The 16,426-nt window shown below is 37.9% G+C and overlaps 1 protein-coding gene across 3 annotated transcripts in view; it reads left to right on the plus strand.

The window, feature by feature from the left end:
• Positions 1-16,426, plus strand: part of KCNQ5 (potassium voltage-gated channel subfamily Q member 5) — a 620,656-nt gene that overhangs the window by 492,058 nt on the left and 112,172 nt on the right. For all 3 annotated transcript variants that reach the window (XM_049895397.1, XM_049895406.1, XM_049895414.1), the window contains exons 4-5: positions 5,117-5,292; positions 5,552-5,677. In XM_049895397.1, coding sequence (XP_049751354.1) covers positions 5,117-5,292; positions 5,552-5,677 — 302 coding nt within the window. The remainder of the gene's footprint in view (positions 1-5,116; positions 5,293-5,551; positions 5,678-16,426) is intronic.

Here is a 16,426-nt window from a genome sequence, read left to right on the forward strand (position 1 = left end):
AAAGACTTCTCCAAAAGAGTAAAAAGACCACCTACAGATTGGGAAAGAATTTTCAGCTATGACATGTCCGACCAGCGCCTGTATGATTCTGTTAAAACTCAACCACAAAAAGACAAACAACCCAATTAAAAATTGGGCAATGGATATGAACACACACTTCACTAAAGAAGATATTCAGGCAGCTAACACATACATGAGAAAATGCTCTGGATCATTAGCCATTAGAGAAATGCAAATTAAAACTACGATGAGATTCCATCTCACTCCAACAAGGCTGGCATTAATCCAAAAAACACAAAAGAATAAATGTTGGATAGGCTGCAGAGAGATTGGAACTCTTATACACTGCTGGTGGGAATGTAAAATGGTACAACCACTTTGGAAATCTATCTGGCGTTTCCTTAAAAAGTTAGAAATAGAACTACCATACAACCCAGAAATCCCACTCCTCGGAATATATCCTAGAGAAATAAGAGCCTTCACACAAACAGATATATGCACACCCATGTTTATTGCAGCACTGTTTACAATAGCAAAAAGCTGGAAGCAACCAAGGTATCCATCAACAGGTGAATGGATAAATAAATTATGGTATATTCACACAATGGAATACTACACATCGATAAGGAACAGTGATGAATCTGTGAAACATTTCATAACATGGAGGAAACTGGAAGGCATTATGGTGAGTGAAATTAGTCAGATGCAAAAGGACAAATATTGTATAAGACCTCTATTATAAGATCTTGAGATATAGTTTAAACTGAGAACACATTCAGGGGGGAGGGAAGGGCGGTGGGAGAGGGTTATTTACTGATTAGATAGTAGATAAGAACTACTTTAGGTGAAGGGAAGGACAACACTCAATACAGGGAAGGTCAGCTCAACTGGACTGGACCATACGCAAAGACGTTTCCTGAATAAACTGAATGCTTCAAAGGTCAGCGGAGCAAGGGTGGGGATTTGGGGACTATGGCTTCAGGGGACATCTAAGTCAACTGGCAAAATAATACTATTATGAAAACCTTCTGCATCCCACTTTGAAAAGTAGCGTATGGGGTCTTAAATGCTAACAAGCGGCCATCTAAGATGCATCAATCCGTCTCAAGCCACCTGGATCAAAGGAGAATGAAGAACACCAAGGTCACACGACAACTATCAGCCCGAGAGACAGAAAGGTCCACAGGAACCAGAGACTTATATCATCCTGAGACCAGAAGAACTAGATGGTGCCCGGCCACAACCGATGACTGCCCTGACAGGGAGCATAACAGAGAACCCCTGAGGGAGCAGGAGATCAGTGGGATGCAGACCGCAAATTCTCATAAAAAGACCAGACTTAATGGTCTGACTGAGACTAGAGGAATCCCGGTGGTCATGATCCCCAAACCTTCTGTTGGCCCAGGACAGAAACCATTCCCGAAGACAACTCATCAGACATGGAAGGGACTGGACAATGGGTTGGAGAGAGATGCTGATGAAGAGTGAGCTACTTGTATCAGGTGAACACTTGAGACTGTGTTGGCATCTCCTGTCTGGAGGGGAGATGGGAGGGTAGAGAAGGTTAGAAACTGGCAAAACAGTCACGAAAGGAGAGACTGGAAGGAGGGAGTGGGGTGACTCATTAGGAGGAGACTAAATGGGAGTATGTAGTAAGGTGTATATAAGTTTATAAGTGAGAAACTGACTTGATTTGTAAACTTTCACTTAAAGCACAATAAAAATTATTTTTAAAAAATTATGTAAATACCTTGTTGATGACTGTAGAGAGCTGTGCGTGTCTTTAAATTTACTCCTGAATCTTGGAGAGCTTGACTCATCTGATGAAAATTCCGCAATGTATTATTCCACATAAAACCCAAACCAAGCCCATTGCCATCTAATCGATTCCAATTGAAGCAGAGTAGAATTGCCCCATAGGGTATCCAAGGCTGTAATCTTTGCAGAAGCAGATTGCCACATCTTTCTCTCGTGGAGTGACCGGTAGGTTCAAACCACTGACCTTTCAGTTAGCAGCCGAACACTTACTCAATGCACCAAAAGGGCTTCTTCATTATTCCGCATAACCAACATAAATACACACTCTAGTGTTTGCGTTTTGTTGGCAATGTTTTCACCTTCCTTTTGGTATCTCCTTTTTGTGTCTGGTCTTCAGCAATATTTTCTAAGGCATCTAGAATCTGGGTGTATGATTCTAGGATTACACTCATCGCTACAGCCTGCGCTTCCCAACGTGTATTAGAAACAGATTTTAATACTCAATCATTTGCCTGAATATATTTTTAAGAACTGCCCATCTGTGAGCAGAGGTGGCAAAAATTGTGTAGAGTAACTGAACAGTAGAAAAAAAAAATCAACTGCTTGGGAACAACAATCTACTGCTCTGGATTCTACAGGATTACGTGAATGCACAGCGCATGGTATGAAAATGGCACATTCATTATGTTCTAAAATTGTCTGTTGCACGCCTTTATAATGCCCTGACATATTGGCAGCGTTGTCATAGGACTGGCCTCTGCACTTAGAAAAATCAACTTTGCAAACTTCACATAAATAGTGAAGTACTTGATTTGCAGTTTCTTCACCAGCATGACTTTCTAAGCTAGTAAATGTGATAAATTGCTTGGCAGGTGTTCCATCTGTTGGAGATACATATTTTAAAACAATACTTAGCTGATCTGTAGGAGAAAAATCAGGAGTGGAATCGATAAACACACTGAAATATAGAGCTATACTTATTTCATTGAAACAAGTTCATGAACTTTATCACTTATGAAATTTATTTAATTCATCATGCATTGTTTTAGACATATACAATGGGTTGCCCTTTCCTGTGTTACCATATGTTGAGATGTGACCTGCTAAAAGTGGACAATAAGTTCAAGTAAACCCCAAAAATTTCCATTTTGTGGAAACCCAAACACTTCATTTCTTCCTCAAAAAGATAATCCACATTCAGCAATCATTACAATGACAGGAACAATGCTTTGCAAAATGAATTTGCAGTAGTGACGCTCTTCATTAATTAGTGTTTCCAGTTTAAGCCAAAACCATGTCTTTGGTTTAAATATGACAACATACAATCTCTGTGGATTGAACTGTTTTCATGTTAATCAATCATATTTGAGTGGCACCAATCGCTAAATCCAACCATAGCAAATTGAGAATTGAGTGATTTAGGACTGAATCGTTTGCAAACAAAGCAATATACAGAGCTGACTGATGGGGAATACGGTAGCCACACTCTCTTAAAATTTTCGTCATTATCTTTGCAGCCTAGAAATATATTCCGGCTACAGAACCTTGTTTGTTTACCATCCAGAAACTTTCGCCACAATTTTCAAATGGCCCACTGTGATGCTGACAATCACTTGGCCCCCTTTCAATCCAGTAATTTATATCATTAAAAGAAAAATTATTCCACAAAGCAGAATCTGTATTTCTGTTATTTATGAAGTAAGCAGATGCAACAATTTCAGATTCTAAAATTGTTTCACTTTCTACACCGTTATTAATTTTTTTACTACAGCAAGGAATGATGCAGAACTTGGACCAAATTCTGTCATATTTGTATTACTATTAGTAATTTCAGCACTAGCAGTACTAGTACAATGATTTGCACCCATGAAACTTGAGCATTCAGCAAAAGAAGTCTCTTCTGACTCATGTAAGTTTTAAAAAGGAGGTTCATTTTGGAATTGTTTTTTAGGAATTCACAAACCCTTTTCTTTTTGTCTTCTGTGAACTTTTAATTTTTCACTCCACTTCATTATTGCCGGAAACCCTGGTGGTGCAGTGGTTAAGTGCTACGGCTGCTAACCAAAAGGTCAGCAGTTCGAATCCACCAGGCGCTCCTTGGAAACTCTATGGGGCAGTTCTACTTTGCCCTATAGGGTCGCTATGCATCGGTATCGACTTGACAGCAGCGGGTTTGGTTTTGGTTTAGTTATTGCCATTTCATTTTACCTGGATATAAAATCATATCACTTTTTAAATTTGGTCCTACCATAGCAAATAAATTTGGGTAATTGAGAATAAATAGAATTTACAAAACAAGTAAAATTTATAGAATAAAATTTGCATTTCAATTTGGGTGTCAACACAAAAATTTATATTTGATAAACAGTAAGTAAAAAAATTGATTTGGGTCATGTGATTTTGTTATTCAGGTCTGAGATAGTCAAAAGAAATAGTACTTACAAGACAGAAATAATTTCATTCATTTGTCATACAATATTTGCTGGTTGGCCCTTCGCAGATCTCCACGAGTGCTTTTCATCTTGAAATAATACTTAAAAACTTGCACACTAACTTTCTGTCCTTTGATGCTACATCGTCACAGTTCATTTGGACTACTGCTGATACATAACGGGGGCAAGAGTGATCACAAAGAGCATGATACAAATGCAAGGGCATGCTTATCCTAAAGATGTGTTTTGGTTCACTTTACAAAGGACCAGATCCGAATCACGCGATTGTAGTGCTGCTGACGTGTTCTTATGCGGTCAATGAGAGAGAACTGAATGTGAAGTTATACCCAATTGGTTTGAAATTAAAAGGAAAATATAATTGTTATCATATACAAAATTTATAAAATGTTATCAATTTAATTTGTGCCCTGCCAGTTCCCTTCTTCTGTCGTGCTCACTTTTCCTTGTGTCCTCTCTGGTTGGCACCTGTAGGTCTTCTCTTTGGACAATTGGTGCCCCTATTTGTTGATGCCCTAAGCGTGAACTTGTCTTGCTTATTGAGTGATCTGTCCCTGAGGGTGATGGTTGCACAACGTAGTAAACATAATTAAAGTCACTGAACTGTTTACATGAAAATGGTTGAAATGGAAAATACTATATATTTTTCACCAATTAATTTTTAAAAAGAAAAGGATAATAAAACACATGGCCAAGGGGTCAGACCTAAGGCAATAGATAGGTCTAGGTCATGTGCTCTGTCTTCACTCTTCAGTCATCATAGAGCTCAAGTAGTGCTATGCAAGGCTAGGGTTCAGGTTCTGTTTATTTTGTGCCTTAAATCAAAGTGAACCTTTCTAACATATTGTTTTGAGAAATAAAAATTCCTAGTCATGTTCCTTATGGCTGTTTCAACCTGTTTCTTTCAGATACCATTGTTCTTATCGCTTCAATAGCAGTCGTTTCTGCAAAAACTCAGGGTAATATTTTTGCCACGTCTGCACTCAGAAGTCTCCGTTTCCTGCAGATTCTCCGTATGGTGCGCATGGACCGAAGGGGAGGCACTTGGAAATTACTAGGCTCTGTGGTTTACGCACACAGCAAGGTAAGATTTGCTTACTGAATTATAGAACAAGATCTTTAAACTTTTTCATTGATTGCTGCAATATTTAATGAACCTATCACAAGCAAACTAAGTCATTTCAGAAGTTAGTTAAAACAGTTTGGAGACATGGTATGTAACGGATTGTTGAAAATTCATCACAATTGTCCAAGAAGTAGCACAGTGAATGGAATCATGGGTCTTTTTTTTTTTTTTCAAATATTTTTTGCCTTTAAAAATCTTTCATTCTTCTTATATCTAGGAATTAATCACAGCTTGGTACATTGGATTTTTGGTTCTTATTTTTTCATCTTTCCTTGTCTATCTGGTGGAAAAGGATGCCAATAAAGAGTTTTCTACATATGCAGATGCTCTCTGGTGGGGCACAGTAAGTATACAAATCTGCTTTTTATTCATTGGATATTGTGAAGTGTTCCCTCTGAATGCCATGTAATGGTTCCTATGAATGATCTCAATAAAAATAGTAACTTTAGAATAGTAACTTCATATGAGGTAAAAAAAAAAAAAAAGGAATAGATGCTAAATGAAAGTTAGTAGAGGAGTAAAATCACAGCATAAAAGATGGAAAAGAGAAAACTGGTAATAGTGTTTCATATTAGAGATTACAACCTCATTTTTTTTTTAATTTTTATTGTGCTTTAAGTGAAAGTTTACAAACCAAGTCAGTCTCTCATACAAAAACTTATATATACCTTGCTATATATTCCTGGAAACCCTGGTGGTGTAGTGGTTAAGTGCTACAGCTGCTAAGCAAAAGGTCAGCAGTTTGAATCCACCAGGTGCTCCTTGGATACTCTACGGGACAGTTCTACTCTGTCCTGTAGGGTTGCTATGAGTCGGAATCAACTCGACAGCAGTGGTTTTTTTATATACTCCTAGTTGCTCTCCCTCTGATGAGACAGCACACTCCTTCCCTCCACTCTTTATTTTCATGTCCATTCAACCGGCTTCTGCCCCCTCTGCCCTCTCATCTCTAGATAGGAGCTGCCCACATAGTCTCATGTGTCCACTTGATCCAAGGAGCTCACTCTTCACCAGTATCATTTTCTATCCCATAGCCAGTCCAATCCCTGTCTGAAGAGTTGGCTTTGGGAATGGTTCCTGTCTTGGGCTAGCAGAAGGTCTGGGGACCATGACCTCTGGGGTCCTTCTAGTCTCAGTCAAACCATTAAGTCTGGTCTTTTTACAGGAATTTGGAGTCTGCATCTCACTGCTCTCCTGCTCCTTCAGGGGTTCTCTGTTGTGTTCCCTGCCAGGGCAGTCATCCGTTACAGCCGGGCACCATCTAGTTCTTCTGGTCTCAGGTTGATGTAGTCTCTGGTTTATGTGGCCCTTTCTGTTGCTTGGACTCATAATTACCTTGTGTCTTTGGTGTTCTTTATTCTCCTTTGCTCTGGGTGGGTTAAGACCAATTGATGCATCTTAGATGGCCACTTGCTAGTGTTTAAGACCCCAGATGCCACTCTCCAAAGTGGGATGCAGAATGTTTTCTTAATAGATTTTATTATGCCAATTGACTTAGAAGTCCCCTGAAACCATGGTCCCCCAACGCCTGCCCCTGCTATTCTGGCCTTCGAAGCGTTCAGTTTATGCAGCAAACTCCTTTCCTTTTGGTTTAGTCCAGTTGTGCTGACCTCTTCTATATTGTGTGTTTTCTTTCCCTTTCCCAAAATAGTTCTTATCTACTATTTAATTAGTGAAAACCCCTCTCACCCTCCCTCCCTCTCTCCTTCCCCACTCTCATAACCATCAAAGTATATTTTCTTCTTTGTTTAAACTGTTTTTCAAGTTCTTATAATAGTGGTCTCATACAATATTTGTCCTTTTGCAACTGACTAATTTCACTCACCATAATGCCTTCCAGATTCCTCCATGGTATGAAATGTTTCATGGATTCATCATTGTTCTTTATCGATGTGTAGTATTCCATTGTGTGAATATGCCATAATTTATTTATCCGTTTATCCATTGACGGGCACCTTGGTTGCTTCCATCTTTTTGCTATTGTAAACGATACTGCAAGGAACATGGGCGTGCATATATCTGTTAGTGTAAAGGCTTTTATTTCTCTGGGATATATTCCAAGGACAAACAACCTCATTTTAAAGCTTTCCACTCAAACCCTGCTTTTCCTTTATATTGTTGTTAAAGAATAATTTCCAAAAAAATGATAAAATCATGGCTTAAACAGATATTTAACTCATATTTTTAAAAGTTAAATCATTATTAATGAGGGAATTTAGTAAGGTGTTACAACCATCTCAAAGCCTATCTGAAGAACAGACACATTTAAAGATCAAGAATATTGAAATGCATGTGCAAAGAAAGACAAAACTGGCTTCTTCCACACAGTTTGGAGAGAAGTCATTTGAACCTCACCAGACAGAATTTAGTTACATGTCTATAAGACAAGAATTATTTTGCAATGCTACCTATCAGTTATCTACAACTTAAAACCTATTACTCTGGCATCGATTCTGACTCATAGCGACCCTATAGAACAGAATAGAACTGCCCCATAGGGTTTCCTAGGAGCAACTGGTGGATTCAAACTGCAGGCCTTTTGGTTAGCAGCCAGGCTTTTAACCATTACACCACCAGAGCTCCATCTAGAGCTTATAGAATTGTAAAACAGCTCAAAGGCCGTGAAATGTGGTGGTGTTTTTAGGTGCCATCAAGTCGCTTCCAACTTATATCGACCTTATGTACAACAGAACGCAAGGTGCAGAGTCCCATAAAATTGAATCAGATAATCCAGAGTTGTGCTCTACACAAGGCAGCGTTTTCCATGGAAGCACATTGTAAAGAATGTAAATATTGCAAAGAATTTATAAAGCAATTCTTTTTAACATGTACCCTAATAAGGATGTCATACAATATGGAAGTGCTTCCTGAAATGGGTAAACTAGATTTCTTTTTATTTTATTCCTTTAAGACATTCCAAAAGGGAGTTATGTGAAAATATACAGCATTTTTGTGATTGTGTAGTTTCTGCATCTCTTTGATCCAACAAAATTAAGTTCTTTTATAAATTTTCAGGAGTTACTTCTTGAGTGTTAGATTATTGCTAAAATAAAAAATATATCATTTTCTTAAACTGTCATTAAAACCTTAACAGATTTTTTATTTGTTTGTTTGTTTTTAATTTTATGGAGCACAGATTTAAGATACCAATTGTTACATTGATCCACCACTCATCAGAAGCTCATTAACAGAAACTAGAAATCTTCAGAAACAAGAAAAATTTGTCAGGGCTTGTATTAAGCAGAACATGGTATGTTTGTTGATTGCATAGCAGCAATAAAATGGATAAGAATCAGAAATATATTCACCTGAAGATTAGTCTGACTTTTTTTTTTTTTTCTTAAACCGTTGGAGTAAATATTGACAAGATTGGGCCGTAGGTAACAAAGCATTCTATTGGTAATAATTTGGTTTCCAACTCCTCTTCCCCACTCACAAGCAATAATGGACATTTTGGAAAGATGCAAGTGGAAAACCTGAAAGGGAGCAGTTATCGGACATTCTTAAAATACTTTGTATATGTACAGGGCAAATGAAACTGTATGACTCATGATCGATAAGTTATGTAAACTGAGAAAACAGAAGGCTTTCCATGCCAACAAGGGGAAGACAATTTGTCATTCCAGCCTTGGAAGCAACATTTGAATTCAAGTTTAGTTTTTGTTTCTTTTGGATAATTCTAACCTAAATAAATTACTGAGGTATTCAGGTGCACCTTTTCCCATTGAAATACTGGTAATGGTGAATTCAGCCTGGCAGCTCTCTATCCTTCTTCCCGTTGGTCTTCCTTTTCTCCTTATTACTGTTAAGAATTGCTGTATTGTGTGTTAAACAGTGTGTGGGACACTCTTAATATACCTCGCACTTAGTCACCAGCTTGTTTCTTTTCCCAGAATAGCCGACGTAGCAAGTTTTCAAAGGTCATATTTGTGACTTTCAGGGGGAAGTAACATATTTTCATTGATCTCTTTATTTCAGTAATGCTATTTTGATTCAAGTTTAACCTGTACTTCACAGACTGCTGAATGGCCTAATTATGCCTCTATTTAAACAAACAAACAAAAAATCTAGTTCTGAATATGAGAGTAAACACTTTTCCAGATGTCAAGCTTCTAGGAATAAAAAAGGGCTGTTATTTCACAGTGTTTGTTTATATTAGCTGACTCATTAATGAAAGTGTCTGAAGCCTAAAAAGACACAAAAAAGCAAACGAAAGGGCTCATTACTTCTATTTGTTATATGAAGAGCATAAACTAGGTCTCCAGTGTGAAATAAAATAAATGTAGAATATTATGTCTTTATCATACATTAATCGAGACCTTAAACAAAATATATGACTGGATATTTTTTAGTTAAAATTTTCCATGTTATGCATAATAAAAGCCTTAATAACTATGGAAGTATCCATAATAAATACAGAAATGAAAGCATTCTGCACTGAGTATTACTAAGTGCTAGGCTTTGGTAAAGAAAGGAAATCGCCTTCATTAAAAGAGCCCAAAGAATCAACATTAAGTATCGAAATGTAATTTGTGTCCTATAGATTAAGTATCCCAAGGAATTCCAACTACCAAACTCCTTCCATTAAGACGTTGCTGGTTTGTTCATCAAAAGATTTTACACACAGCACAACTTGACCAAAGCAAGGTTGTGTAAGCTTCGTCAAGAGAGCCAGTGCCGTCGAGTAGATTCCGATTCATAGCGACCCGATAGGACAGAGTAGAACTGCCCCCCAGAGTTTCCAAGGAGTGCCTGGCGGATTTGAAACTGCTGACCAAATTCCCTGAGGAATGAAAATACTGGGCTGAGGACTGGGGACCATGGTCTCAGGGGACATCTAGCTCAATTGGTATAACATAGTTTATAAAGAAAATGTCCTATATCCTACTTCGGTGAGTAGCATCTGGGGTCTTAAAAGCTTGTCAGCGGCCACTGAAGATACCCACTGATCCCACCCTGTTTGGAGCAAGGGAAAATGAAGAAAACCAAAGACACAAGGGAAAGATTAGTCCAAAGGACTAATGGACCACAACTACCACAGCCTCCACCAGACTAAAGTAATTCCTGAGATTCAGCCGAAGATTAGACAGGCCCATAAAACAAAATGAGACTAAATGGACACACCAGCCCAGGGGCAAGGACAAGAAGGTAGGAGGGAATGGAAAAGCTGGTGATGGGGAACCCAAAGTCAAAAGGGGAGAGTGTTGACACATCATGTGGTTGGCAAGCAATATCACAAAACAATATGTGTATTAATTGCTTAATGAGAAACTAATTTACTCTGTAAACATTCATCTAAAGCACAATAAAAAAAAATATGTTTGGAAAAAAAGAAAAGACTACAAAAAAAAGTGAAAAGACAAGCTACTGACTGGGAGAATATCTTAGGAAACCATATATCCAATATGCATCTAATAACCAAAATATACATAAAACTTTAGCAACTTAACAAAAAGACAAATAACTCAATCATAAAATGCGCAAAGGACTTGAATAGACATTTCACCAAAGAGAACATTCAGATGACCACCAAACACATGCAAAGATGCTTAACATCACTAGCCATCCAAAAAAAACCAAACCCATTGCCATCAATTCTGCCTCAAAGCAACCCTGTAGGCCAGAGTAGAACTGCCCCATAGTATTTCCAAGGAGCAGCTAGTAGGTTTGACCTGCCAACCTTTTGGTTACAGCTGAGCTCTTAACCACTGTGCCACTAGGACTCCCATTAGCCATCAGAAAGATACAAATCAAAACCACAATGAGATACCACTTCACTTCCACTAGGATGGCTAAGATTAAAAAAAGAAGAAGAAGAAAATAACAAATGTTGGTGAGGATGAAGGGAAATTGAAATCCTTATCCATTGCTGGTAAAAATGCAAAATGGTACAGCCATTAAGGAAAACAGTGTGACAGTTCCTCAAAAAACTAAAAATAGAACTACCATATGACCCAGCAATTCCACTCCTAGGTATATACCCAAAAGTCTTGAAAGCAGAGACTCAGAGACTTATACACCGATGTTCATTGCAGCCCTTTTCACAATAGCCAAAAGGTGGAAACAGCCTAAATGCCTATCAACAGATGAATGGATAAACAAAATGTGGTACATACATACAATGGAATACTACTCAGCCAGTAGGAGAAATGAAGTCTTGAAACATGTTCATTACTGAACATTGTGGTCAAAGATCTATAGCAGAATCCTGATCAAAAAGAGAAAAATGCAGAACAGAATCTCAAATTCTCATGGACTCCAGACTTTCTAGAACCATAGAGGCTAGACGAACTCCTGAAACTATTGCCCTGAGATAGAACGTGAAGACATTATACTGAGTGAAGTAAATCAGTCTCAAAAGGACAAATACTGTATGACCTTACTTATATAAAAAAGATAAGAAAAGGGAAATGTATAGAGATCAAAGTTTATTAGTACTTACCAGGGCAGGAGGGAGGGGGAAAGGGAGGTTTATTGTTTATGGAGTACTGAGTTCCAGTTTCTAGTAATAGAAAAATGCATTGATTAACGGTGGTGTTGCACAGCCAATTATTGTTAAGTGCTGTCAATAAGTTGCACAGTTGTACAAAGAATTGACAAAAGTTGTATGATAGACATATTTGCAAAAATGACCCAAAAAAAAGTAGCTGCTGAGGCTGCTTATATACAATCAAACACCTCATGGGATTTGGTTTCTTGATTTGGAGGTTTAAGGTCATGGTTTCATGGGCTATCAGTTAATTGGACTAATAACAAATTTAGTGCTTCTGTTCTTCCTCCTATTTCATTGCATAGTTCCTAAGGTCTTAGACACTTGCAAGCATCCATCCAAGACACAATGATTGGTCTCTATTTGACTGGAGCAACAGAGGAAGAAGCAGGAAGAGGAGGAGGAAATGGAATGAGTGGCTAATTGCCTCCATGAACAACTGCCTTCTATGCCATGAGACCAGAACTAGATGGTGCCCAGCTACCATTACTGAACATTTTGGTCAAAGACCCAATAGCAGAATCCTGATCAAAAGGGGAAAAATGCAGAACAGAATTTCAAATTCTCATGTACTCCAGACTTTCTCATAGAGGCTGGATGAACCCTTGAAACTGTTGCCCTAAAATAAGCTTTAAACCTTAAATCAAAAATATCCCCGGAAGTCTTCTTAAAACCAAACAATAGTTTAGCTTAACTAATAAAAAAAAAAAAGTCCTCCTTGATCATTATACTCTTTTAAGAACTATATATATAGGATCAAATTGACAACAGTAATGTGGAAGATTACATAGGAACCTTAGGGTACAGTTAGTTTATGTTAATAGGGTAGGAACAACTCAGAAGAGGAGGGTGAGAGTGGTTGCACAACTCAAAGAATGTAATCAATGTCACTGAGTTGTACATGTAGAATCTGTTGAATTGGTATATGTTTTGCTGTGTATATTCTCAACAACAACAAAATAAAATAAAAAAAGAAGATACAGAGGAGGGCTTCCTCCTGACTCTTTCCCTGCTCTTGAGACTGCCATCTGACTGGCTTTCCTCTATCCAGCATAGAGTTTGTCCTCTACAATCTCTGTTCTGTGTCTAAGAAATGGCCATAAGCCCTAGGCTCCTTTCTGAGAAATTCCTACCCCTCTCCAGAACAGGTTCAGAAACATTTGGCACTGGATCAGTAGTTTCATTTCAGAAAGGCAAAATCCAGACTATTAAATATAAGAAAGGAAAGTTGACAATCGTAGAAAAACAGCACTGACACTCAATGTCCAAGGACTTACTGCAGGTCAAGAAATTCCCATGAAGCCAGACCACAACACTGTATAGAACTTTCAGAGGAATGGGTATCTGGGACGAAAACTTTTTAGGCCTATTAGTTGGGTTGCTTTTGCTGCACGTAACAGAAAATCCCAACTTAAACTGAATAAAAGGAAATATATTGTCTCACATAAACAGGAAGACCAGAGGTAGGAATCTTAGGAGGAGAAGGCTGTCCCCAAGACAGGGATACCATGGTATGTTAAACACTACTCAAAACCCATAACAATTCAAAGAATGTTTATCCCTAAAAGCAATTCCATACAAATGAATAACAACACCAAGCTCATTGTGTATATGAAATATCCCAAATAAAGAGCCTGGTACCAAGACCATAGCAAGTGTCTAGTCAAAGATGGTGGCTATTGTTGTTGTAGACATTGCTGTTCTGCTTATTAGATGAAAGCTCCTGTATAACAAAAGGAAATGAAAAGGAGCTATATGCTTCAAGGCAGACTCACAGTTTAAGCACAAGAGGGGCTTGGGAATAGAGGGTTGTAATAAGATCACCTGGGTTCTACAGTGGCAACTAAAGAGTCACTGATGGCAGAAGAAGTGGAGAAGTAGGAAGAGGAGGTAACTCCAGCAGCTTGCAGCTGAGGCACTTGTAGCTACTGGAAAAGAGGATCTTTTGCTTGCCTGGTGGACCTACATTTAATGTTATTTCCTATTATTATTTTCCTACTTCTGAGTTGCTTTTGATTTATTCTGAAATAATTTAAAATTGGATTTTCCTGGAGTTATTTTCTATTGTTATCTCCTTCTTTCCTGTTATTATTTTTCTCCTTTTGATTTGCTTCATATTTATTCTGAAATAACTTAAGATGAGGTTTTCCTGAAGTAATTTTTTCTGCTAAAGACCTGTTCTTGAAGGCCAGCTTGTCCTCTTACTATTTACTGGTATTCCTGTGATGAAGATAGTGTTACAGGTTTATAAAAAAGATAAGTGCAACAGCAGATATATAAATCCGCTCTTGAGTAAGCATCTTAATAGAGCCTCCATCTGAGAGTATGTGCTTGAAATTATTACATCAGGCATGTAGAAAAATTTTATAGCAAGCTGAGTTAGTCCTGGAATTATACTGAAAATCTTACAATCTTTCTCAAAGTAATCAATATAGAAAGCTCTGAATGTAATGTACTGTGTACTCAACAAGTTGTGCAGGTCAAATATATACTGTGAGTCTTATCACCCCAAAACCATCTAACAGTAAAATAGTATGTAAATTGTGAACAAAGACCACCTTGTCCTTGATAATACCAGTTACTTTTCAGAAAATCAACTCTCCTTACATTGGGTTCACCAGCACAAAATATTTTCTGCAACAACTTACAAGCTTTCTGACTCTGTGCTGGTACATTAAATGAAAGTTAAAATTTGTTTCTTACTACCAGTGCATTATTTGATGGTATCAAAGCTTTACCTGACCATGAAATCATCAACACACCAGTTCATGACTGTTCAAGAACATTATCAAACACCAGGCAAGAACTGTCACATGCACTCCAGGCACTGCTTGCCAAATATCCTACTGTTTCATATAAGTCCCACACCTATCTTGATAGGATGCCTTTATGAAGTATATTGGTCATAAAGCTCTTTGGGGAATTCTTAAGGAGAGGCCTGTTCCTTTAATTATATCATCTCACACATGGCTCCGGAGCACTTTTGCTCAGTGAATATTATTCCATAACCACATGCTGTATTGAAAAGTATGGAAGAATTAGAGTCAGGAAACCTGGTTTCAGCCCCAATATTATGATTTAGCTGAGGTGTGATATTAAGCAATTATTTAACAACTCTACAAATGGAGACAATACTATTACCCAAGTACGAAGTTGTCATGTGTATTAAGTTAGATTAGGACATGTAGATGGACTTTATCAAGGCAAATGTTAGTCATTACTATTATTACATATTTGACAATAAGCCTGGAAGAATAATGTGGAATGCTAATGCCCTGAGCCACAGCAGAACCCAGATTATATGGTCTTACTTCTACAAGAGTTTCTGATATTTGAAAATGAAGACCTTTCTGATCCACTAGTTCAAGGTGACACAACCTTGCTTGCTGTAAGTGAAGAGGGCTTGAAGCACTTACCTCTGAAAATCAAAGACTACAGCCATCACTATGGATTACACCTCAACATAAAGAAAACAAAAATCTTCACACCTGAACTAATAAGCAACATCATGATAAATGGAGAAAATATTCAAGTCAAGAATTTCATTTTACTTGGATCTACAATCAATGCCCATGGAAACAGCAGTCAAGAAATCAAACAACATATTGCATTGGGCCAATCTGCTGCAAAAAACCTCTTTAAAGTGTTAAAAAGCAAAGATGTCACTTTGAGGACTAAGGTGCACCTGACTCAAGCCACAGTGTTTTCAGTCACCTCATATGCATGTGAAAGCCAGACTGTGAATAACAAAGACCGAAGAAGAATTGATGCCTTTGAATGATGGTGATGGCGAACAATGTTGAATATACAGGCATACCTTGGAGATATTGCGGATTCGGCTCCAGACCACCACAATAAAGCAAATATCGCAAGTCACATGGATTTTTTGGTTTACCAGTACATGTAAAAGTTATGTTTATGCTATAATGTAGTCTATTAAGTGTGCAATAGCATTATATCTTGAAAACCAATGTACATACCTTAATTAAAAAATACTTTATTGCTAAAAAATGCTAACCATCATCTGAGCCTTGTGCAAGTGGTAATCTTTTTGCTGGTGGAGGGGCTTGCCTTGATGTTGATAGCTGCTGACTGATCAGGGTGGTGATCACTGAAGGTTGGGGTGGCTGTGGCAGTTTCTTAAAATAAGACAATTCTGTTTGCCCCATTGATTGATGTTTCCTTTCATGAAAGATTTCTCTGTAGCATCCGATGCTATTTGATAGCATTTTTCCTACAGCAAAACTTCTTTCAAAATTGGAGTCAATCCTCTCAAGCCCTGCCATTCTTTATTAACTAAGTTTATGTAATATTCTAAATCCTTTGTTGTCATTTCAACAACATTCACAGCATCTTCACCAGGAGTAGATTCCATCTCAAGAAACCACATTCTTTGCTCATCCATAAGAAGCAACTCCCCATCTGTTAAAGTTTTATCATGAGATTGCAGCAATTCACTCACATCTTCTGGCTCTACTTCTAATTCTCCTTCTCTTGCTATTTCCACCATGTCTGTAGTTACTTCCCCCACTGAAGTCTTGATCCCCTCAAAGTCATCCATAAGGGCTGAAATCAACTTCTTCCAAACTCCTGTTCATGTTG

Source organism: Elephas maximus, chromosome 1 (genome assembly GCF_024166365.1).
Source record: "Elephas maximus indicus isolate mEleMax1 chromosome 1, mEleMax1 primary haplotype, whole genome shotgun sequence".
NCBI lineage: Eukaryota > Metazoa > Chordata > Mammalia > Proboscidea > Elephantidae > Elephas > Elephas maximus.